Raw genomic sequence first — 24395 nt, 5'->3', positions numbered from 1 at the left:
ATCTTTTTTATGTTATAAGCTCAACTATACATTGTTTTATTTATTAGCCCACATGACCTTATCATGTTGTTGAAGGAAGCTGACAGAAAAAAATGAAAATAAATGTTGCTTTGTAAGGTTATTTTATATGAATTTTTATTACAATTGCTTTTTAAATCAGAGTAAAGAATAAAGAAAATGTAATATTTGATTGTACTACACCTTGATTACCTACAAAATTACTTGTTTTGTATAAACTCACATTGCTATCTTAGGCCGCCTACTTTCAACCCAAAGAACCTCTTTTCTGGGCTGGGGATTTAGCTCAGCGGCATAAGTGCCTGCCTTGCAAGCAGGCAGTCGTGAGTTCGATCCCTGGTACCGATAAAAATGAAAAAGACAAAAAAAAAAAATTTAAAAAAAGAACCTCTTTTCTGTTTTGCTTTGCTTTGTTTTGTTTTGTTTTTTGTACCGGGGATCAAACTCAGGACCTTGCACTTGCCATACAGGCACTTTATGGCCCCTGAGCTATGTCCCAAACCCTTTTACTGTTTCTTGAAAGGGAAGCTACCATAGTTACTTTACTCATTACTGAGACAAAATACCTGACACCTGAAATTCAAGTTTATTTGGCTCACAGTTTGTGGAGGCTTCAATCAATAATTGGCTGGTTCCAAGGCAGGATAGCTTGGCAGAGGGGCATCACAGAAGAGAATAGTTCATGGCAGGCAGACTGTAGCAAAGCAAGAAGGGAGACAGAGGGCTGGGGATTTAGCTCAGTGGCATAAGCACTTGCCTGGCAAGTGTGAGGTCATGAGTTCGATTTCCAGTACCAAAAGAGCTACCTGTCCAAGGGCAGATGTAGCACACTCTTACTTCCAGCATAAAACCATGAATCAATCACAAATTTCTAGATTCAGCCACATCTGAAAAGCCTGCCAACCCATGACTACATGAGGCTTTAGGGGGACATCTAGACACAAGCAATAACACAGGTCTATGATCAGTTTATCAGTTTTTTTAATTTGTGATATCTTTATCCTTTGGTTTAAAATACAGAAATGTAGTTTTGCTGGGTATCAAATTTTTTTCTTTTACTTCCAATACTTTGAATTTTCCTCCCTCTGCCTTCTGACCTCTTCATTTCTGATGAGAAGTTGGTTGTTAATCTTACTGGGGTTCACTTGTGTGTGGTGAATTGTTTTCTATTGCAAATTCTAAGGTTTTATTTCAATATTTTCACAATGGTGTATCTACATGCAGATTTTATTGTATTTTGTCATAGTTTGAATTTACCACACTTCTTGGATGTGTAGATTAATGTTTTTCAGCAGTTTGGATGTTTTCAGCTTTAAATATGTATTTATATTTTTTTCAGTTTCCTTTCCCTCTCTCCCTTGTACTCCCATTACATATATGTTGTTGGCCTTAATGGTTCCTCACATTACACTAAAGATGTTAATTTTTCTGAATTTTTTCTTTGTTCTTTGGATTGTATAATCTCTGTTAATCTGTCTTCAAATTCATCAACTCAAATCTACTGCTGAGCCCCTCTTGTATATTTCATCTTGGTTACTTACTTTTCAACTCCAGAATTTCCATTTGATTTTTAAATAATTTTTATGTCTTTTTTGATATCCTTTATTTGGTAAGACTTGTCATTGTGCCTTCCTTTAATTGTTTAAACATGGTTCCCTTTAGTTTACCAAACACACTTATATTAGCTACTTTGAATTCTCTACTAACTGCACTATCTGGGCCCCTCTAAAGGCAGTTTCTTTTGACTCTGCCTTTTTCCCTTTCTTTTCTGTTTTGGTCACACTATCAGATGGTGTGTGTTATTGTATATTACATAAGTCTTTAATCAATGAAGTCTTTTAGACAATGTATTGTAACAATACTAAATACTTATCCTCTCATGGATTTGTTACTATTAATAATGATGATTGGTTGATTGGTTAGTTGGTTGGTTGGCTGATTGACTATTTGTTCATTTAATAACTAAGCAGAACCAATCCTGTGACATCTTTTCCCCAATTATACAGTAGTATGAAGCCTCTTATGTACATATCTGGATATTTTTTTTCTTGACTCCCAGCCTGATTACCTAGGATTTGCCTCTGTGCGGCATAAATTGCCTATTAATTACAGATTTGCATAAGCCCCTTAGCCAATTAGATTTTTACCTTTTACTACTGGATTCATGTGTAGCTTCGACACTGCTATGACAGACAGCGAATTTATGGATTTTGCTCTGTTTTCAGCAGAGATTAATAGTTTAGATATGGGGGCTGGGGATTTAGCTCAGCGGCATAAGCGCCTGCCTTGCAAGCAGGCAGTCATGAGTTCGATCCCTGGTACCAATAAAAATGAAAAAGACCAAAAAAAAATAGTTTAGATATGCCTGCTCCTTGCTTGAAGAGGTGTGGCATGGGTCAGGTATACAGTGTTCCAGATTGCCAAGGATAAGTGACTTTATTTTTAAGTCTGGCTTCATAGGAGATGCCCCTGAGCCAAAAGAACTGATTGTTCAGTACTACCTGGTGCACCCTATGCCAGTGAGATTTCCACCTGATTAAACTGACCTTCAGGTAGTGTAGAAGGTGCTGGTATCCTGCACTTGATGTTCTGAGGGGGTGTAACCTAGCACATGCACATTGCTGGCTCCTAGAATTGTCTGTGACCTCCAAAGACATTCTCTTTGACTCTCCCCTTGTTCTTTCTATTAAAATTCTTTTGCTCTGTCATGTATCATGGTTATCAGCCTCTTCTTAGTCTCCACCAAGACTTTCACATGCCCATAAACACAGACTCTTTCATGTTCTGTTCTAAACGCAGTCCTCACTAGCAGGGCTGTGGAGCTCCTTGTCACAGAGCCTGAATTTCCCCTGGGCAGAACCCTTGCTCCACTGTACCTGAGCTGGGGACAAGGACCTGCTTTCCAGGATCAGCTCCACCACTCTGTGAGTAGAAATTGAGGGATGAGAGTAGGATAAACTGAAGTCATTGGTCTTTTCAACTTGTTCCTCATGGCAAATAACCTCCACCCTTCAGCAAACTGGGGCAGGAGCGATCAAGCATCATTATTCTCCACCTATTGCACTTATGGTAGAACTTCTGCTTACAGTGAGGACCGGCTGGTGGAAGGGAGCCCAGGTATTCTTAGTCATGCCTGCCTGAACTACAGCTCCTGCCTGGGGTAAGGGGTAAGAAACATTAGCAGTCAGTCTGCCCATGCCCAGGTGAAATCATAGCCTAAAACCAGGAGCTGTAAGGAGTAGGAGTCCCATGGTCTGGGCAGCTCTTGCCCTGAGTGCACAGCAGTACCATTTCTGGAGCTGGCATAGGTATAGAGCAAGCCATGGTTCAAGAACCACAGGCTGTTCTTACTGAGACAGAGTGCATGTTCTTGAATGAATGGATCTTCATTCACCATATATTCTAAAACAACTCCCAGAGACTTTACATAGTTGTTTTGATCATTTTTACCAGTTAACCACTAGGGAGATCAAGCTGATATCCTTACCATGCCAGTCTGGAAGTCCCCTCTTTTTTTTATATTTTTTAGTACTATTTTTATAACTACCTGTGAATAAATATATATTGTTTAAAAATTAAAGTTTTTAGGACATAGCAGTATTTGGTAATAACATTATGATTCAGTCTTTGCATTCATAAAGTGCAGAAGAAATGGGAGTGTTTGTTCTCAGTGTCTTACAACCCTTTTCAAAACCAAAATTTTAATATTTCCAAGAAATTGTGTTTTGCAATTATAGAAAGGAAGCCCTCTAGCAGGACAAAAGATTCTGATTTCATCTCGTAGTGCACCTGAGGAGTTCATCCCCTTCTTATGTTGAGGTATGTATATGAGTGTGTACACACACACGTACCACTCTTATCTGGCTGGCTTTAACCCCTGCAGATCCGTTCAGTTGTGTGGAATGCAGATGACAGCAAACTGATTTCTGCCGGCACGGATGGTGCTGTATATGAATGGAATCTGTCCTCAGGAAAGAGAGAGACAGAGTGTGTGCTCAAGTCTTGCAACTATAACTGTGTTTCCATCTCCCCTGATGGCAAAATTATCTTTGCTGTTGGATCAGATCAGACCCTCAAGGAGATTGCAGATTCTTCGGTGAGTCTGCCCCAACCCACCCCTTTGGCTGCTGCAAGATCTGCAGGAGCCTTCCGTGCCTACAGAAGAAAATGTATCCAAAAAGAGGATTCTTCTTCATTGCATAGCACCAGGCTATTTCTTCTGTTAGGTCAGCTAAGTTATTATTACTTCCTAAATTTCCTACCTAGCAGCCTTTCAGACTGAGTTAAATTGTAAAGCCTCTTTCCACTTCCATTTTGCCCTCCGTCCATAGTAACTTCTCTTCTGCCCTCCAGGAATGGGACTCATCAGTGTCTCTAGTGAACTCTTCCCCATGGTCCACACTTAGTGGGGGCAAAAACACAACTACCATTATTTGCTATCACCTAGGTTTGCCAACTCTATTCTTTTGAAATCCCTACCTCTGAAACATTAGAATTATCACATCTGACTCGAGATTGTTAAGGGCATAGAAGAGGGCTCATCCAGGACACTTCACACAAATGTGTTTGTATCCTCCAGAAGCCCAGTGACAGCTGATTTTCACTAATTTCTCTGGCTTTTTCTCAGCCCCTCATGGGGCTGATGCGTGAGTGTGTTTGGCTACCACAGCAGCAAATTAACTGGAGCAGATTTCCTTAATGCATGGTGACTCTCCTCCAGACCCCCAGGTAGCCTGGTCCTGATTCTGTGGCAGGTTTTATAGCACCAGAATAAATCACCTCTGGGTAAGAGTTTTGCTTTCCTTGATAATCCTAGTTTTTGCCTTTTATGTGCTATTTAGTATGTGAAGTTCTGTAAAGAAAAGAAAAACAAATGATGCAGGCCTCTAAGGGTGCTATTCAAGAAGAGGAAGAGAATGAGCTCAGGAAAGTGGAGACATTGTTCACCCATTGTTCCTAGCTGAACAGAGCTGTCTGTGTTCCAGATCCTGCGAGAGATGTCAGCATTTGACGTCATCTACACAGCTATTACCATCTCACATTCCGGGCGCATGATGTTTGTGGGAACCTCGGTGGGAACCATTCGTGCCATGAAGTACCCTCTGCCTTTGCAGAAAGAATTCAATGAGTACCAGGCTCATGCTGGTCCTGTCACCAAGGTGAGATGGACCTCCCCTCCACCAGGGGTCCTGTTCTAGGTCATACCAGATGGTCCTTCATTCCTGAGCCTCCTGGTGTTACTTCCCTCTTTATTCATCTGTAATGATTCAATAAGCCATTGACTACCTGTTCAAATTACTGTAGGAATGTATCCTAGGAAATAGTCTGACATACACCTAAAGATTAACGACAAGGTTGTTCACTATGATATGTACAATAGTGGACTATTTGACAGACATTGCAGTGTTTCACCCAGGCCAACGCATCTTGCAGTGCAGGCAGAGTTGCCTGCTGCTCCCTTCTCCAGAGATTAGCCATGGGCTAAAAGGAGTCATACATAGCCCAGGAGATTAGCAGCTAAAACTCCCTGAAAATACAGAAGATTACCTCCAAAGCCGGTAATTTGTAAAGTTGTCCACTTTTATAAGATACTTAGTCAAAATCATATGGCTTTCAATTATGGCTTCCATAATTGAAAGAAGAAAAATGAATAATTATTATTTAATGGCCATGGAGTTCTAGTTTTACAAGAGTTATTGAATTATATGGTTGCATTAATAATGTGTTTTGTAACACAAAATATAAATGTAAAAAGTTAAGATGGTGAGTCGGGTGTGGTAGCTCCCACCTAATAATCCCAGTACTCGGGAGGCTGAGGTGCGAGGATCGTTGCAAATTCGAGACCAGCCTGGGCTACAAAGTGAGCTCAAGGCCAGTCTGAACTGCATAGCAAGACCCTGTCTAAAAAAAGACAAAAAAAAATAATTTAATATGGTGTTATATGTATTTTGCCAAAATAAAAATTGGAATGAAACATGGGTGCCAAGAAATCATAACCAATGGCAAATTAAAGGTTATTCACAGACAAAAAAGTATTCTTGTCTATGTTTACACAGAACCCAAGAAAAACAGGCACTGGAAAATATAAGTCTCCTCTCCCCTCTCCATTCTCTTATTTCCGATGAATGGCCTGAAGACCTAGGGTTTTAAATATATCTCAAATTTTATACTGGCTTACCTGTAGACACTGTTTTTTTCTTTTAAAAACTTTATTATCAAATAAAATATTCATATGCTGAGTCTGGACCTTGGGTCCAATGTAAATGGCTACCACATATAGTCTCCTCTTTCCCTTCAGATCTATTAAGTTTTTGTGAATAATTGTTATTGTAGAAGAAATGTTGTCTTTAGAGGTAAAAATCCTCATAGTAGAATCATCATAAATATGTTGATATATTTCTATCTGATGTATGTTTTGTGTGTGTATTAAATAACATTAAATCATATGATAGGGTTACTCTTTAGTGGCCTGGTTTTTTTAAAACTTAATACCACTAAAATATTTTTCCATATAGCTAACTATCCCTCAAAAGCATACCAGTAGCTACATAAATATCCTATTATATAATGAACCATAACTTGTTAACTCTTCTTTTTCAACTGGTCATTTCAATTATCTTACAGACTATAATGGATATTCTACTTGCACATTTATAGATGCATCTCTGATTATTTCCTAAGGCTAACTTCCTAGATAGAGATGCTGTAGCTAGACAGAGATTTCTGGGGCTTTAAAAATAAACTTCTTAATATAAAGAATTGAAAAAAATTAGACCCCCCCCAAATTCAATGACCTAATCCAAAAATGAGCCACTGAGATGAATACATACTTTTCAGAGGAAGAAATATGAATGAAAAATATATGAAAAAATATTAGACATCATTGGTTATCTGAGAGGTGCAAATTAAAACACTGAGATTCCATCTCATACCAGAAAGAATGGCTATCATCCAGAAATCAACCAATAATAAGTGCTGAGCAAAAAGGAACCCTTCTCCACTGTTGGTGGGGATGTAGACTGATGCAGCCACTATGGAAATCAGTATGAAGATTCCTCAAAAAAGTAGGATTAGAGACCCTGTATATTCTTCACTCAGTTTCCCCCAGTAATTCTATTTGACATCATTCTAGTACAATATCAGAGCAGAAAACCGAGATTGGTGCATTGCATATGTGTAAACCTGTGTCACATTATCATAAGCATACTTTGTGGAACCACCACCACCATCAAGATAGGAAAATTTTTCTGTAACCACCAAGCCCTACTTCGTGCTGCCCCTCATGTAGTCACAGCGTCCCTCCCTCCCCTTGAACCTCATCCTTGGCAACCATTCATTTGTTCTCTTTTTCTATAATTTTGTCACTTTGATTTTTTTTTTTTTTTGTACCAAGGATGGAACCCATGACCTCACGTTTGCCAGGCAGGCACTTACTCTGCTGAAGTAAATCCCCAGCCCCTGAGTTTGATAATTTTATATCAATATAATTATATAGTGACTCATATACTTCTGAGTGTAGCCTTTTTTTTTCAGCATAATGCTCTTCAGACCTATCCAAGTTGTTGTTTTGTATGATAATAATTTATACCTGTTTATTGCCACATAGTATCCATGATATTCCACTGTAAATAAGCTACAATTTACTTAACCTTCCATCCATCCTAGGATTTTTTTCTAGATTTTTAGGTATTACAAATAAAGCTACTATCATGACTAATAGTCACATGCAGGTTTTTATATGGACTTAAATTTTCATTACTCGGGGGTAAATGTCCCAAGAGTATGGTTACTGAACCCTATGATAAGTGAGTATTTAGTTTTTGAATAAACTGCCAAGTTATTATATGGAATGGCTGTAACATTCTACATTCCCACTAGCAATGTTTCATTCTCTACATCATTGCCAACATTTAATATTATCACTCTCTTTTATTTTAGGCACTCTAATAGGTATGTGGTGATATCTCCTCATAGTCTTAATTTACAACCCCCTAATGGAATGTTGAGCACCCTACTATGTACATAGTTGCCATCTGGTATACATTTCAGTGAAACCTCTTCATATTTGTGCCCACTTCAGATTGTCAGGTTTTCCTGCTGAGTTTTAAAAGTTCTGTATACACTCTGGGTGATAGTTTTATCTGAAGATTCCAGCCCCATCAGGAATATGGAAAAAGCCTTGCTTCTTTTACGCATTCACAGAAAGCCCCCTGGGGGGCTCCTGTCTCATCCTTGCCCAGGACCAAGTCTGTGAGTCTGTGAGTCTGTGCTGGGGTTTTGTGGGCCAAGGCCTTGCAGGGCACCTGGCTCAGCCCCAGCCATCTGTAGCACCAGAAAACTTCCCCTCCGTGATGCCTTTCTCTGTAGATGTTGCTCACCTTTGATGACCAGTACCTGCTGACTGCTGCTGAGGACGGCTGCCTGTTCACTTGGAAGGTCTTTGATAAGGATGGTCGAGGAATCAAGCGAGAGAGGGAGGTGGGCTTTGCTGAAGAGGTGCTTGTGACTAAAACAGATATGGAAGAGAAGGTAAGAAACAGCTCAAATGAAGACGAATACAAGTTCCTTACCAGATTGCATTCAAATTCCTCAGACCAGCATGAAGGGCCTCTGCAAGTCTGGCTGCACCTTGTGCCATGGACGGGTCACCATAACCCCCTGCACATCTGCGTCCATACTGCCAGGCTATCCTTGTTGCTCTTTGATTCTGTTCCCACCCTCACAGTGCACATCTCTCTGCCACATGATCACCCTGAGGTCACAGTGTGTTCTACTTCTGTCCTGTGATCCTGTTTTCTTCTGATTACTGTTTGAGAACAGGAACCTTGGCATACACTTCCTTTGTTTAGCCAGTAGTTTCTAGTACGTCTAGGCACATTGAAAGCAATTGATAAATATTTATAATATCATGCTCACAAACCAATATCCCATTTGCACCTGTGAAACGTAACAATTGCTAGTACATGGAACCATCTTTTAAAAATCTACACCTCTGAGTAATAAGACTACAAAAGTAATCATAACCATATTTGCTATGGAGCAGGCATCATGCAAACTGCTTCATAATTATTTCTCACTCAAATCTCTCAACACCTTTATGAAAACAACATTGTTATTTGCTTGATGTTTCAAAAAGCTTGTTTAAAGAGATTGAGTGCTGTGTTCACAGTCACTGCTGGTAAGTAATAGGACCAGTACTCTAATCCAGAGCCCCTCTCTCCTTTCTATACCAAAGGAATTCCATTCTGTTAATTCTGTAAATGTTCCACAGAGATATGTTTTGTAACCAGATGTAATCCCAGCTACTCAGGAGTCTAGGGTAAAGGGTTCAAGTTCAAGGCCAGCCTTGGCAACTGAGCAAGATCTTGTCTCAAAACTTTAAAAGAGATAGGGATTTAGTTCTGTGGTATAGCACTTGCTTAGTGTATGCAAGGCCCTGGTTTCAATCCTCAGTACCACAAGGAGAATAGAAGTGTTTTTGCAGATACTTTGAGCACATAGCTCTGTGTTATGCTCCCTACAAGAGAAGCTGAATAGATAATTCCCAGGAAATTCCAAAGCTATTCCTGCTGCTGCTCATCAAGAATCTGAGTTTATTGACATCTGATCTTTAGCTAGACAGTGGGATGCAGGTGTAAAAGGACAGGCACAGGCCCTGTGATCAAAAGCTCACAGTCGAATGGAAGATAGAGACAAGTAAAACAGAACCGTGATGCAAAAGCAGCCACAACATAGGATGGAAGGCTCTAGCTTTTCCTGGATATCCTTTCTGGAGCCTCTTGGAATTTTCTGCAGGAAATGCAAGAGAAGAGGAAAGCAGGAGGGAAAGCCTGACCTCCCTGTGGCAGACAAATACTATGTCACCTTTCCATTTCCTTCTCCGTTGTTCTCAACAGAGAATAGAAGAGGCCAAATAGGGAAGGCTGACCCCAAGGCCGGAAGAGGTCTGAGCTGAGGTCTGACCACCTGACAGTGCTGCTGCCGAGCAGGAAATTCTGAGTGTTTATATTGCTCACTTTCTGGCACCTCCTTCTTTCTCAGAATACAAGTGCCCACATTCTGGTTATTCTCTATAAGTTTTTCTAATTCCTCATCCCCAACTCCCTCCCTGACTCCTCCTCCACCTTTCTCTTAGAAGTCACATTCCCTGGAATGCTCAGTTCACTTTTTTTCTTTGTACTCTGTGACCTTTTAAGGAACTACCTCTGAGCTAAGGGTTTACCCATTCACCCATCACCCACCATCCATCTGGTATTAACAGAGGGTCTGCTATGTACCTGAGACTATACTGAGGTCTAGGATTACAGAGACAAGGAGTCATAGAAGACATAGAAGTCCTTTAGTTTTACCCTTTTAGTTTTACCAGCAGAAGGGCCTGATAAATTGTAGTGGAGAAGTACAGTAAGTGTTAGAAAAGAATAATGCTATGGAAACACAGAAATGATCCTGACTAGGCTAGATAATGCCAGAACAGGATCTTCCACAATAAACAGGAAAGGGCTTTCCACAATGAGGATGAGTGTTTGCTGAGGAGTTCTCTGGGGAAGATGCTTCCAAGAGGTATGGCTGGAGAAAAACACGCGTGCCAGAGAAAGGTTAGAGAAAGAATCAGAGAGAGACCATGAGGGATTCTTTATACTATGTTTTAGACTTCAGAAATTGTTCATAAGCACCCACTAGTAGGTTTAAGTTAAGGAGCACCTTGACAAGATTTGCATCTTGGGGAGATCATTCTGCAACAATGTAAAGATGGAATGAGAATGATCAATGAGCAAGTACTACAATCATCACATGTCAAAAAGTGGATCACGGAAGGCATACTGTAAGGATAGAGAGAAAAGCTCCTTTGGCTCCACCTTGTTAGCCTATGTATCTTTTGCAGGAAGAGGGGATGACAAGTTCTAGTTGAGACATGTTGAGTTCCAAGGTAGGAAGAGTTGCAGGGCTCAGGTCCAGGCCACAGATTTCAAAATTCTGGTTCATCCCACTGTGAATACTCAACTTTGTGTCTTTTCCCAAAGGCTCAGGTTATGATGGAGCTGAAGACTCGTGTGGAAGAATTAAAAATGGAGAACGAGTATCAACTTCGACTCAAAGATATAAACTATTCTGAGAAGATTAAGGAGCTAACAGACAAGTTTATCCAGGAAATGGAGTCCTTGAAAACAAAAAACCAGGTGTGTTTGAGAGAGCCAAAAGCCACAAGTAATAAGAAATATTCACTCTACTCAACACAGGGCCAGCAATATTGTCTAAGTTAGACTCAAACAAAAAGATACAGGGTAATGTTCAGTTGTTAAGTATAGTTGACTATGTCAGAAATGCTTAATCAGGCTATAAGTAGAAAAAAAGTAAAATATAAAATTCTCTACAGTGAATAGTATTTATTTGGTAAAATAAATACAGAAACCAGGTAACAACATAACTATCTCTGGAAATTGGGATTACGGATAATTTAAATTTTATTCTTTATAATTTTCTATAACTTCCAAATTTCCTACAATGGGAATTTATTACTTTTGTCATATGGACAAACTGTTTTCAAAACAAAGTGAAAAGAAAGCACAAAAAGTATAGGAAGGAAAGAGCTGGCAGAATATTGATCCCTAGATTGTCAGATAAAATTATGCTCAGTGGTCTCTCTAGGTAGTTAGATCTGATGTAGGACTCTTCCAGGATTTTGTCTACCCAAATCTATCTGACCCCACATCCAAAGTCCCCAATCTTTTGTTCAAGAGTTTTTTGTTTTTTTATGGTATCTCAATCAGTCAGAAAATTTGATTAAAACTAGCTATTAATTTTATTAATCCACTCACTTATAACTTCATTAGTTTAGTCAGTGAACATTTATTTGGTGCCCTGTATAAGCCCAGAATAGAGTTAGGTCTGTGATGGCAGCTCCTCGGCCTACAAGGAGCTGTCCTGCTGTCCTGCAGTTACAGGAGACACTTAGAAGCACACATTAACATACCTGTGGGGTTAGTTGACAGCAGTGTGCAGGCAACAGAAGATTCTAGTGAGTTCTATTATTTCCTAAAATCTACTCAACACGTATCCAATACACTTATCACTGACAAACCCATTCAGTTTGGGTTTTCACCATGTTGCAAGGATATAAATAAGCGAACCATACAACTTTCAGAGCAGAATATAGTGTATATATAGTACAAATTTCAGAGCAGAATAAAAACTAATAGAGCATTTTTGTTTTGCTCTAGAAAACAATGTTTGGTGCAAAATAAGGGCTTAAGAGATATTTGTGAGCAACGGAAAGTGTTACTTATAAAATTAGTTCTTGTCCTGGTAGTGCCTTTAGCAGATGTACAGAAATGTGGAAATGTGGCTGTGTTGTAGGTTTTAAAAACAGATAAAGAGAAGCAGGAGATATATCACCGTGAACGCATGGAAGGACTCATAAATAAACAAAGCCAGGAACTGCAAGACCTGGGTGAGCCCACAAATGGAAGCTACATGGGCTGAGGGTGGCTGCTAAGAGTTAGAAAGAGGAAGGTTGGGGTGAACGTTGGTGAGTCCCCCAGACACAGCAGGAGTCCCAGGGACTATGGCTGTCTATGAAACAGCTGTGTGTATCCTCCAAACTGGCTATGACTTTTAGCCCTGTATATTTACCCACTCATTGAACACCTGCTGCATGCCAATAAGAAAAACTGCCATGGGTTCCCACTTACCACTCATTCGCTAGGTCGATGGGGTCACCTTACTAAGCCTGTTTACTCTTCTGTAAAACAGGGATACCGATGCCTGTTTTACACATTCAGGACATTTCTTCTTGGCTCTGATCCCCTCAAATACCTTCTCTGCATCTGCCCAGAAGGGAACATAGGAAGTTAGGCTGCCTGACAAGACATGGAATGAAGCAGGAAAGATGGGCAGGTCCTCAAGCCCTCGGCTCTGGAGGCAGCTGCTCTGGCCGGGGTGGAATGGCTGAGAAAGCACGGGCTCCTGGGTGTCCCTGAGGCTGGTGCTGCTCACTCCACCGGCTTGCTTCTCTCTCCAGAGTGTTGCAATAACCAAAAGTTGCTGCTAGAATATGAGAAGTACCAGGAGCTGCAGCTCAAGTCCCAGAGGATGCAAGAGGAGTATGAAAAACAGCTTCGGGACAATGATGAGACCAAGAGCCAGGCCCTGGAGGAGCTGACTGAGTTTTATGAAGCCAAGCTGCAGGAAAAAACTAACCTTCTGGAAGAGGTATTCTGAGGACCCCAAACTGTGCCTCCCATTCATGGAGAAAGGGTAAAATGGATTAGCTTAAGGGGCAGGAGGGCAGCATCTGAGACACCCTCATTTGTTCATTAAGTAGCTGCTGGGTACCAGCCTGTGCTATTCACTGAGAATTCAACAGCGGGCCTTAGAAATAAGGTAAGTCTTCAAGGAACTTTCATCTAATGGGAGAGTAATTTCACAAATAAATGTGAAATTATAGCCATCACAAGTTCCATGAAGCAAAAATACAGGAAGCCTGGATTCCAGTGTCAAGAACTGACACAAAACAGAGTATAGGAATGTTGTTAACAGGGTGCTTGAGGTCAAGAAAGAAGGGACATAAGAAGGAAGTGGACAGGTCAAAGGGCCTCCGGCCTTCTTTTCCATTTCTCTGATAACATTCGTCGCCCGTTACCCATGACAGGGCTCTTCTGTTGGTCTCATCCCAGGCCCTCTGAATGCAAGAGCATCATGCATCCCTCTCCCATAACCACGCTCTCTCCCTCCCTGTGAGCCAGGCACAGGAAGACGTCAGGCAGCAGCTACGAGAGTTTGAAGAGACCAAGAAGCAGATTGAAGAAGATGAAGACCGAGAAATCCAAGACATCAAAACCAAGTATGAGAAGAAGCTTCGAGATGAAAAGGAATCCAACCTACGGCTCAAGGGGGAGACAGGCATTATGAGGAAGAAGGTATTGGGCTGTTCCCTGAGAGACCTCGGAATGAGAAAGGGAAGTGTCACAGAGAAACCTGGGGTGTGGGGAAACACAGCCAAAGGAGTGACTGAACCTGAGTGTGATGAGGAAGGGACCTGGGGAAGAACAGTTCCCATGGTCCTAGAATGCATGTTTAGGGTTTAGAGCAGAATCTGTGGAATCACAGTCAGCAGAATTAAGAGCAAATTATTGTCAGAGGTGATTGCTTTGGCCATTGTATCCCCTGTTCTCAGATAAGATGTCAACATGTGGCATATAATAAACCATCCCATTCCAACCCTATCCTCTGACAAAAACTCCCCTATACCACATTGCAAAATGCTTTTATTCTGTTTTTGTCCTTATGTCCTTGGGTTACAAGTAAACAACTGCAAAGGTCTCAACTGGTTGCTGTTTCCCTGATGATCTCTTCTGCCCAAGAAGCAGCCCCTCTGAGTTCTCAGTGGTTGAATTAAATTTTGTCTCCAAGTAATCTTTCTCATCTGCTGTGCAGCTGCAGTCGCATGCTGCAACAGATGGCCGAGGAGAGGCCCCACCAAATGTCCCATCTGTGGTGTGCAGGTTAGGAGAGGAGCACTGGCAGATGCAGACTGACCCCACCACAAACTGACCCCACCACATCCACCAAGAGCCACTGCCTGGCTTGCCCTACTCTGTCCTTCTCAGAGAGATGCTGAGCCTCCCTGCACACCGAGAGACTCTCTAGCCTCTCACTTCTGGGCAAGCAGGGTCTGACAGAAATGCAAATAAAGTCTGAGAATCAGGCAGATAATGTCTTGGCCTGAAGGGGAGTTCAGGCTCCTGTTCCGACTAAATAGGAGAGGATGCAAGTAGATATGAAGGACTTGTTTCAGATGGGGCAGGTATTTTTAGCCCGCTGATAGTTCAATGAGGGAGGACCTAATTCTCAGATCTTTGTAGAATTGCCAGTTTCCCCAAACATTTAGTGTTAAAGAAGCCAAATTCAGGGGCTGGGGATTTAGCTCAGCGGCATAAGCACCTGCCTTGCAAGCAGGCGGTCGTGAGTTCGATCCCTGGTACGGATAAAAATGAAAAAGACCAAAAAAAAAAAAAAAAGAAGCCAAATTCAAAACAAGCTCATCCTCCTTCCTGCTAGAGATCATACTACTAGTACATCATACCTTCCCTTCTTAGACATAGTAACCATGTCTTATCAGGCAGGGTCAAGCTCTTTGGCCTTGGAAAGCCATTGCTTACAATCTTTCAAGGTCATTGTGGTCACGGAAGGCCCTGTGTGCATTCAGGAAAGTGGTCTCAGGAGCCTTGGTGCAGAAACAGGCCCTCCTCCCACAGAACAAACGGGCCTGGTTACCACCAGATGGAATACTCCACCATCCTTTTGACCTGGGAAATTGCTGAACTGTCCCAAATACTCCAAAAATTTACACCCAGATGTCCAGAAATGTTGAGTGCTTCGTGTTTTCAGTTGACAGAAGGAGAGGTGATTCGGTTCAGTTAGCAATGGGGGCTCTTTGCATTCAGCCAGCTGGGAGGAATAGAGACAAGATAAAACCAATAGTGGTCTTTGCTGTTGTTGTTTGTGTCTTCAGTTCAACAGTCTACAGAAGGAGATTGAAGAGCGAACAAATGACATTGAGACTATGAAAGGAGAGCAGGTAAAGTTGCAGGGAGTCATTAAGTCACTGGAAAAGGACATACAAGGCCTCAAGCGAGAGATCCAGGAAAGAGATGAGACAATCCAAGATAAGGTAAAGCTTCGTCTTCATCACACGTTCTTCCCCCAGCAATGGCCCAGAGGGGTGTGGGCCATGGGACAAGACCTGAGAAGGAACAGGCCCCTGGTTTCCGGATAAATGTCTTTAACTTGATGGAGAGGAGTTGTCAGTGAAGTGTCTGCTATGTGTGTGGCCCTGGACTAATTACTGTGAACACATCACATTGAGGTCTGCCAACAGCCATGGGTGTGAGCAGTCCAGAGTTAATGGCTCAGAGAACTGAGTCCCAAGAGGTTGAGTATCCTGCCTAAGGTCATACAGTTTATAGGAGCTAGGCCTGGGTTAAGAATCTCCAAAGCCCCTAACCCTCCACTTCTTCAGGTATCCTAGGATAACACAGCTCTGCAAGCTGAGGGAAGCTCATCTGTCACATTGCCCGCATGGCCCACTAACTAGGCACAGAATCCCCTAGGCTCAGCCCTATAACCAGTGCGTACCCCCAGGAAGCTGCTACCACTTCTTAGGCTTCCTTTCCCACAAATTACTCAGAAAGACAGACGCACTTTCGGGAGGCCAACACCTCAGTACCTAGAATTTAGAATCGTTCTCTTAAGCAAGCTCCAAGCTCTCTTCTTCTTCCACTTTATGTCTGTTGCTTTAGCCAGACAGAATTCTCCTGTGGTTGAGCGTGAGATTTGCCTTTAGATAAGCAGGTTCCAGCACAGGTCCTTCTATTTCCTGGACGCTATACTTTGGCAACTTCTCTAGGCTTCATTTTTCTCACATGTAAAATTGAGATAATAACTACCTCAAGAGACCTTTTTGGGGTTACCTGGAATAGTGCCTGCATTCCACTTCTGCATGTGGATGTTATATATGAAGCGAGGGTGTTTAGGGGAAACACCCAAAGCACTCTTCAGATTCCCAGGGAGACTGTTGACAAGAAACAGACCAAGGCCTCCTGACCTGTAAAACTGCAACAAGCTCCTACCCAGGCCTTTCCACTTCACATTCTTGATTCGCACCACCAGAGCTGCCAGAATGCAAATGGACTTGCATCACTCTCCCACTTAAAATCTCTTAGTAGCTCCCTATGGCCTACAGTAGGAGTCGGCAAGCTTTATTCTTTTAATAAAGGACTAGATGGTAAATACTTTAGGATCTATGGCCATACGGCCTCTGTTTCAAACAATCAACTGTAGGCACCATACAACCCACAAACAAAATATAAATGAATGAACGTGTCTATGGTCCAATACAATTTTACAAAATAGGCGAATTCAGCCCCTAAGCTGAGTTTGCCAACCCTGATCTACAGGGTAAATTCTGGAATCTTTATTCCAACAAGCAAGACTCCTGCCTCCCACCACCATCTCCCCAGCCTAGTTTCTCACTCTGCCTGTGAATCACCACTTCATACCAAAGCGGGTCATTCTTAGCACCCTCGGTACATACCATGCCTTCTATGCCTCCCTCTTGTGTAACATTTGTCACATTTCAGGGCTGTATTTGTTTACACGTCTACCTTCACAACTGTTTTATCATTAAGGTCAGGGACAGTGTCACCCTTATATTTGGAATTCCAGTACTTGGCAAAAGACCTTCACTCAGTAAATATTTTATGGGTGGCTAGACCCAATTAGTTTTATTGTGCACTGAATTACCTGAAAGCTTAGTAATGAAAAGCAACAACTATTTGTGTCAATCACTGTTTAATTGCTGGGACAAAATACCTAATATATACAATTTAAAGGAGAAAAGATTTATTTTGGCTCACAGTTTCCAAGAGTTCAGTCCATAATCAGCTGGTTCCAAGGCAGAAGTAGCATGGCAGAGGGCCTGCTAGAAGAAATCTATTCAACTTATAGCAGCCAGGAACCAGAGAAAGGGGAAAGGACCAGAGTGAGAGATATACCAGCAATCCACCTCCTCCAAATGGGCCCTGCTACTAACAGCACATTCAGCTATAAAGTCATCAGTGAATTCATCCACTGATGAGTACAGAGCCCCCATGATCCAATCACTTTCCAAAATCTCCACCTCTGAACATCTGAATATAGAATTTGCACAGGGTATAACAGATGGCTTGTTTGGTCCCTGATATCTGGGGCCTCACTTGGGAAGATCAAGAATGACTCCAATAGCTGAAACCTGGAGGGTACCATCCAAAGTGGCTTCTTCTCTCATATGCCCAGCACCCTGGCAAGCAGTCAGGAAGGCTGGATCTTTCAACCAGAGTCTCTGCTCTCTAGCAGTACTTCTTACATAGCAGATGGCTTCCCTCAGAGCAGCTATCCCAAGAAAGCCAAGTGGCAGCTGCTTGGCTTTCTAACCTAGAAGCCCTTCAGTTACATTCTTTGTGTTATGAATGAGTCTCAAGTCCAACCAGAAGCAAGGGAAGGGAATTAGATTCCATCTCCTAAGAGAAGTGTCAGGGCCACATTGTAGACGAGCTGCAGTGCAGGATGGGAGCTTCAGTCCTCCAGAACCACATGTGAATGAACAAGTGAGTGAGTGAAGTTCCTGGTGCAGAAGGCAAGGAGTCAGTACGATAGCCTAGTGGGCAGAGGCGGCCTTTGTACCGCCAGTGACATGTCTGTAGTCTCCTCAATCAGGAGAGTCACAGGATTTATGTTATGTGTCCTCAAGGGAGACCATGTACCAGGGCCTTGAGATAGCTCACACTTCTCGCATCCCACCCTCAGGAGAAGCGAATTTATGATCTGAAAAAAAAAAACCAAGAACTAGAGAAATTCAAGTTTGTGCTCGACTATAAAATAAAGGAGCTGAAGAAGCAAATAGAACCTCGAGAGAATGAGATCAAGGTGATGAAGGAACAAATTCAGGAGGTAAGAGCCATCTATGATACCCTGACCTCTCAGGGTCTTTTTTCTCCTGCATTGTCTCTGGCTGGCCTGGAGAGAATAACAGAAGACTCTTCCACAGCTCCTCTCTGTTTCCAGGGTATGTGCAGCAGCCACTCCACACAGGATGCCTGGAAGGCCCTGGACCAACTGACGGTTCATAGCATAGTACTTCAGGATTTAACTTACTGCGGGACCTTGAGTGGGCTTTGGCCCCACTCACACCTTAGTGTGTGGGTCCAAGTATTCAAAAGGAATACACAGCTATTGGGTGTTCTGCCACCAGGGGGCAGTGTGTACTCAACCAACAGGCTCACCACCAAACACACCCCAGGGACGCGCTTCTCAAATGGCAAGTGTTTTGTTGGTAGGCCTTCCGATAAGCCATGAGGTTTGGAATTCATCCGATAAGGAAGGAAAGTCACCTAAGGCTCTTGAGCTGGAGAGAGGCACAATCTAGAATGTGCTCTGGCAGACAAACAGGATGAAGGCAGAGAGGACTGAGTTCATTTAGGTGTTTCCAAGAGTCTAATGAGGTATAAGTATTCTCTTTTTGTCCACTGGGCTCTCTGCACATTGCATTTCCTTATCACAGGGGTTCACCTGGCCGCCTCCCCTGCCTGGGCTTGGTTCCTTCTAGGAGCCTCTGACCTTGGGATCAACCTGCCTTGCAGTTTCTCTTCTATAGAAAGGAAGTCTCAAGATCTTGGCTAGGTAGAACTAGGGTAGAGCTAGGATCTCTGCGAATGGACATATAACCTTCTTTGATTCAGGTTTTGCCCTTCAAGCTTCTCTGTCAACTCCAAGCTCCCTCTTGGTTCCTAGGAGAGGGGTTTCCAGAACCTTGGTGATTTAGTCTTCACTCATTCATCTATTGCAGGGCTTCTCAACATCAACACTAACAACATTGGTGGTGAGTGTGGTAGCACACAGCTGTGTCCCAGCATTTGGGAGGCTGAAGCAGGACTGCCATGAGTTTAAGGCCACCCTGGCCTACATAGTGAGCTCAAGGTCACACTGGATTATATAGTGAGAGCCTACCTCAAAACAAAACAAAACGAAAAATTGGGGGATAGAAAATTCTCTGCTGTGGAGGAACTGTATTGCTATTTAGCAGTACCCCTGGTTTCCATCCACTAAATGCCATTGGCACCCCCCTACCGAAGGTGTTACAAACAAAAATGTCTCCAGGCATTGTGAAATATCTCCTGGGGTGTGGGGTCAGAATGCCCCACCCTGCTGAGAATCATTGAGTATGAGGAATATATGCAAAAGTAGTTGGAATTTCCATGCTGGAAATGGGACGCCTCCTCTTCACCTACTAAGCTAGTCTTCTGGTTGTACAAACACTCAAATTTCACATGTTTTGTAACTTTTGTATAAAACAATTATTTTTATTCTCAGCACAATTTGAGCCTTTGGTGGGGGTGGGGAGCAGAAGTAAATAATAGAGAAAAAGTCATAGTCATTTATAAGCACTCAGACATGACCTTCAGGAGCCCTGCAAACTGGAGAAGCCCCTTTCTCTCTTCCGGTTGTCTGATCCCTGGTGTGCATCGCTACCATTCCCGGGGGCCCCAGTTGGTCTGCCTGGCTCCAGTCTTGTTCTTTCCAGTAAAGCCTCTCTATGTCAGGCCCTCTAAGATGTCAGTACACTCCTGCCACTTCTGGTGAAAACCCTTCAGTGGCTCCCTGAGCATTCAAGATGAAGGCCACACTTCCCACCACTCAAATCTGCCCTGTGTTACCCAACCCAGGTGACCTCTCAGCCCTTCCTGCTCTCTCATCCTGCAGCGTCCCTCCTGCCGGCCCCTGAACCCTGCTAGACTGCAGAAATGCACCAGGCTGCCACACCGCTAGTCCTCTGTGTGGGACTGTGTGCTTCCTGCGTCTCTCTTCCCCTTTCATGCTGCAATTCTTGCTCTTCCTACAAAACCTCACAGATGTATCCCTTTTGTAGGGACCAGTTGCTCACTGCCCCTGCACATGCACAGGACACTTTCCACCTTAAATATATAGTGTTTATCCCTTTCTACGTTAACATCTGACTTACTTCTTTTATCCCTCTAGACTTGCAGTTTCTTGAAGACAGAAACCACTGCTTAATCAATGCTGTATCCCTTCACCTGTGACAGCTGAACAGCCCTTTGTAATGAGCACATTCTTTCGCTGTACAGCGATCACCCTTGCTGGGTATTCTCTGCCAGCATGACCTGTTTATGTTATCACTACTCTTTCAGAGGCAGGTGTTTCCAGCCCCTCCACATCCCTAACTATTGCTCCCTCTGCCCACCATACTTGCCACTCATTCATTCATTCATCAAATATTTATTTATTGAGTCCTATGTTTAGGCCTCTGTGTCAAAGAGCTACAGTTTCTAATAAAATGCTTCTAATAATGAAGAAAACAATCTTCTAAAAGCTGCTTTCTTGTGTTCAGAATGGGAAAGTGGCTCCATAAGGCCTCTGCTAGCTCACAAGAAGCAAGAGTCAAAATCTGACCAAGGACATGGGGGCCACTCCACCCAGCCACACACACACACAGAAAAGAACTGTTCCGTCTCCAGCTCCCTGCTAACAGGAATACTAGAAGCCACCCAAGTTGGTGTGCAAATGAAACATTATCTTTGCTTTGGGCAGGAATTAGGTCCACTGACAGCTTGCACACAGCCTGTTTTAGTCCGTGCCCAGTTAATAGTCACAAGTCTTTAGTTAACAGAAACGCAGTGATGAATTGAAAATATTTCAGAAGCTCATTGGTAGCATTTCTTGATTCAACAGGATGGTGAAGCAGAGGCTCCTTCTTAGCCTCCTCTTTCCTGTTTTATGCCTTAGGTTGGAGATGGCACCATGTCATGCTAGCACCTTAAAACTCTGCTTTCCAATCTACCCTAATTTATGCTTTTGAGTGACAGTGCCTCCCAAGGCTTAAGTTTCACTCATACAAGCTCACAAAACAGGACAAGTGCTTCTCTGGAGAACCCTGCCTCATGTTAGCTGAGATTTCAGTACTTGAGAATTATCAAGTTAGAAGGAATACAAGACTAGTAAAGAATCAGCATGGTTTAGGAAAGGGAAGGTGACTAAGAGGGAAACTCCCACCTTGTCCTAGAAATATGTAGCCCCACACTGACACTAGTCAAACAGGTAGGGACTTCTGGGTAGGGACCTCCAGGGCAGGAAGGGATGAGAAAGGTTTTATTCCAGCTGAGATAAGTGGGGACCAGAAAAGAACCCTCGCGTATCAGGGACAATTGCCACCGAAAGATTCCAGCTCTTAAATATAATTTCCAGGGGCTGGGGATTTAGCTCAGCGGCATAAGCACCTGCCTTGCAAGCAGGCGGTTGTGAGTTCAATCCCTGGTACTGATAAAAAGGAAAAAGACAAAAAAAAAAAAATAATAATAATATATATATATATATATATATATAATTTCCATTATTTTGCTTCCTTGTTCTTGACTCTTTTTCCCTTGTCTCTATAGATGGAAGCTGAGCTGGAGCGTTTCCATAAACAGAACACGCAACTGGAGCTGAACATCACGGAGCTGTGGCACAAACTGAGAGCCACGGATCAGGAGATGCGCAAAGAAAGACAGAAGGTGTGAGGTTTTTCAGAGTCTGGCAGTTCTTGGACTCAGGATCTGGTACATTCCTGCCACGGACAGCTGGCTTCTTAGAGACAGCCAGCCCATTGCTAAGATACACTTCCCATTTTAACTCACACAGTTTTCTTTCCCACAGCCCTGCTTGACTCCAGGCCCATGCAAGGGTACATGACTGAGTCCAACCAAGAGTATAAAGTGACTTGGGTACAGGGATCAGAGTTGGGAAGCTGGTTTCACAGGAACACTTAGCCTTTGGCTTCTTTGGCATAGGGAGGAACCTGCCCAGACAGGTCACTTGCAGTCAGTGAACTGCTGAGGCTAAGACAACCTCAGAGATCTATACTGGTCTTTTCACAATATAAATAAGTGAAGTAAGGCCAGAAAAAGTAGGAGGTTAAACTTCATCCGACACCTCCAGCTAGCTTATAGAGTCAGTTCAGGAAACTGGGTCTTCTGGTCCTGGGCCATGATATGATCTTGTCCTCTTCCTTTGTTGCAGGCCATCCCATAATGTTTGCTGAGTCAGACTGAATTTTTTCATCCTCCATATCAAGCATTTACTCCTGTGCAAGATAATACTATAAGCTTTATCACTGAAATAGACAGATTTAGGTCCTGCCCCTCACAAGCTGGAAAAGCTGATAAGTGTTCTATAGCACATGCATAGTACAGTGCATGGTAGAAAATTATGGAATGTGGGTAAAAGACATGAGAGTGAGGAGATAAGAAAGACCCTCTGTAGATATGATAGGGGAAGACAGGATTCAAAGAACTCATGATCAAGGAGAGGGAGCTTGCCCCAGTGTACAGATGAGGCAGTCCGCTGGAGGGGGCTTCCTCCCCACCCATCCATACAGCAGTTCTGACCATCTGAATGAGTTCATACAGGAAACATGAACACCATGGGTGGGATTTGCAAAAGAAAATTTGTTCATCTATCTTGACTCTAAAAGAATATGGGTAGATGGTTAAGCTTACTTTTATCTTTATTTTTATTTTTGGTTTTTTGAGTCAGGGTATCACTATGTAGTACAGACAGGTCATGAACTTGCTTATGTAGCCCTGACTGACCTCTAACTCACAGTGATCCTCCTGCCTCAGCCTCCTGAGTACTGGGATTACAGGCATGAACCACCACGCCTGGCTCTTTTTTCTTTTAAAGTTGATAATTCTGAAAAGATTCCCAAGCCGTAAAGGAAGCCCTGTGTGTATCTGTCTGTCTGTGTGTCTGTCTCTTTGTTTTCATTTTTAAAATGAAGCCCTAGAGTCAAGAATGGTGACACACGCCTGTAATCCCAGTACTCTGGAAACTGAGACAAGAAGATAGCAAGTTAGGCCCAGCCTGGACAATTTAGTGACTTGAGAGACCCTGTCTCAAAATTTAAAAAAATAAAATAAAAACATAAAGAGCTTGAGACATAGCTCAGTGCAAAGACTCTGGGTTCAATCCCCAGTACTGTAAAAACAAAAAAGAAAGAAAGGAAGAAGAGGCTCTGAGGTTATGTTGAGGCCATGAGGCCACTCGCCCAGCCCCAGCAGGTACACAAAGGTTTCACGGTCATCCTTTCAGCTCTGGGCCCACACAGGTTTCCATGCCCAGTATGGCTGACGGTGATCAGCTGTAAGTCCCTTTCTGTGCCTGCAGCCTCTCCCTGTAGCCCCTGCAGAGCATCCTGAAGTGCCAAAGTAAATATCCAATTGCAGGAGCGAGACTTGGAAGCACTGGTCAAACGATTTAAGACAGACCTTCACAACTGTGTGGCCTACATCCAGGAGCCCCACCTGCTAAAGGAGAAGGTCCGAGGTCTCTTCGAGAGCTACGTGCAGCGGGCAGACATGGTGAGAAGCCTCTCCCACCACCCAACCCTGGGCTGCCCTGTGCCACTTGGTGTGTTCCAAGTTTCCCCTCCCTCACTGAAGATCCCCTGCACCATCTCAGGTGGAGATAGCAGGGATGAACACGGACTTGCAGCTGGAGTATGCCCGCCAGCGGGAACATCTGGAAAGGAACCTGGCCACTATTAAGAAGAAGGTGGTCAAGGAGAGCGAGCTGCATCGTACTGACTATGTTCGCATCATGCAGGTACTGACATATATCCCTCTGTCTGAGCGGCTGAGCTGTCAGAGATGGAAAGTGAGCCATGATCCCTCTGAGTCCTCCACCCCTGGGGCTCCGCAGCTATCCAAGGGACTCACTAGCTTCCCATATGGCTTTCTTTCAGCCCCAATCCTCTGACCTCCCAGACGCCATACTGGAAGTAACCATGG

General features: G+C 43.1%; 1 protein-coding gene across 2 annotated transcripts in view; it reads left to right on the top strand.

The window, feature by feature from the left end:
* Cfap57 (cilia and flagella associated protein 57) overlaps positions 1-24395 on the top strand; it is a 68625-nt gene that overhangs the window by 33747 nt on the left and 10483 nt on the right. For both annotated transcript variants that reach the window (XM_063236341.1, XM_003462517.5), the window contains exons 10-21: positions 3902-4114; positions 5004-5177; positions 8386-8547; positions 11040-11195; positions 12373-12466; positions 13037-13227; positions 13761-13934; positions 15530-15688; positions 18361-18504; positions 22005-22121; positions 23832-23966; positions 24067-24210. In XM_063236341.1, coding sequence (XP_063092411.1) covers positions 3902-4114; positions 5004-5177; positions 8386-8547; positions 11040-11195; positions 12373-12466; positions 13037-13227; positions 13761-13934; positions 15530-15688; positions 18361-18504; positions 22005-22121; positions 23832-23966; positions 24067-24210 — 1863 coding nt within the window. The remainder of the gene's footprint in view (positions 1-3901; positions 4115-5003; positions 5178-8385; positions 8548-11039; positions 11196-12372; positions 12467-13036; positions 13228-13760; positions 13935-15529; positions 15689-18360; positions 18505-22004; positions 22122-23831; positions 23967-24066; positions 24211-24395) is intronic.

The sequence above is a fragment of the Cavia porcellus genome, unplaced genomic scaffold (assembly GCF_034190915.1).
Source record: "Cavia porcellus strain 051 isolate PalLab524CR breed Dunkin Hartley unplaced genomic scaffold, mCavPor4.1 scaffold_25, whole genome shotgun sequence".
NCBI classification, from domain to species: domain Eukaryota; kingdom Metazoa; phylum Chordata; class Mammalia; order Rodentia; family Caviidae; genus Cavia; species Cavia porcellus.
The sequence above is the reverse complement of the archived record's forward strand: the minus strand, read 5'-3'. Positions and strand labels throughout refer to the sequence as shown.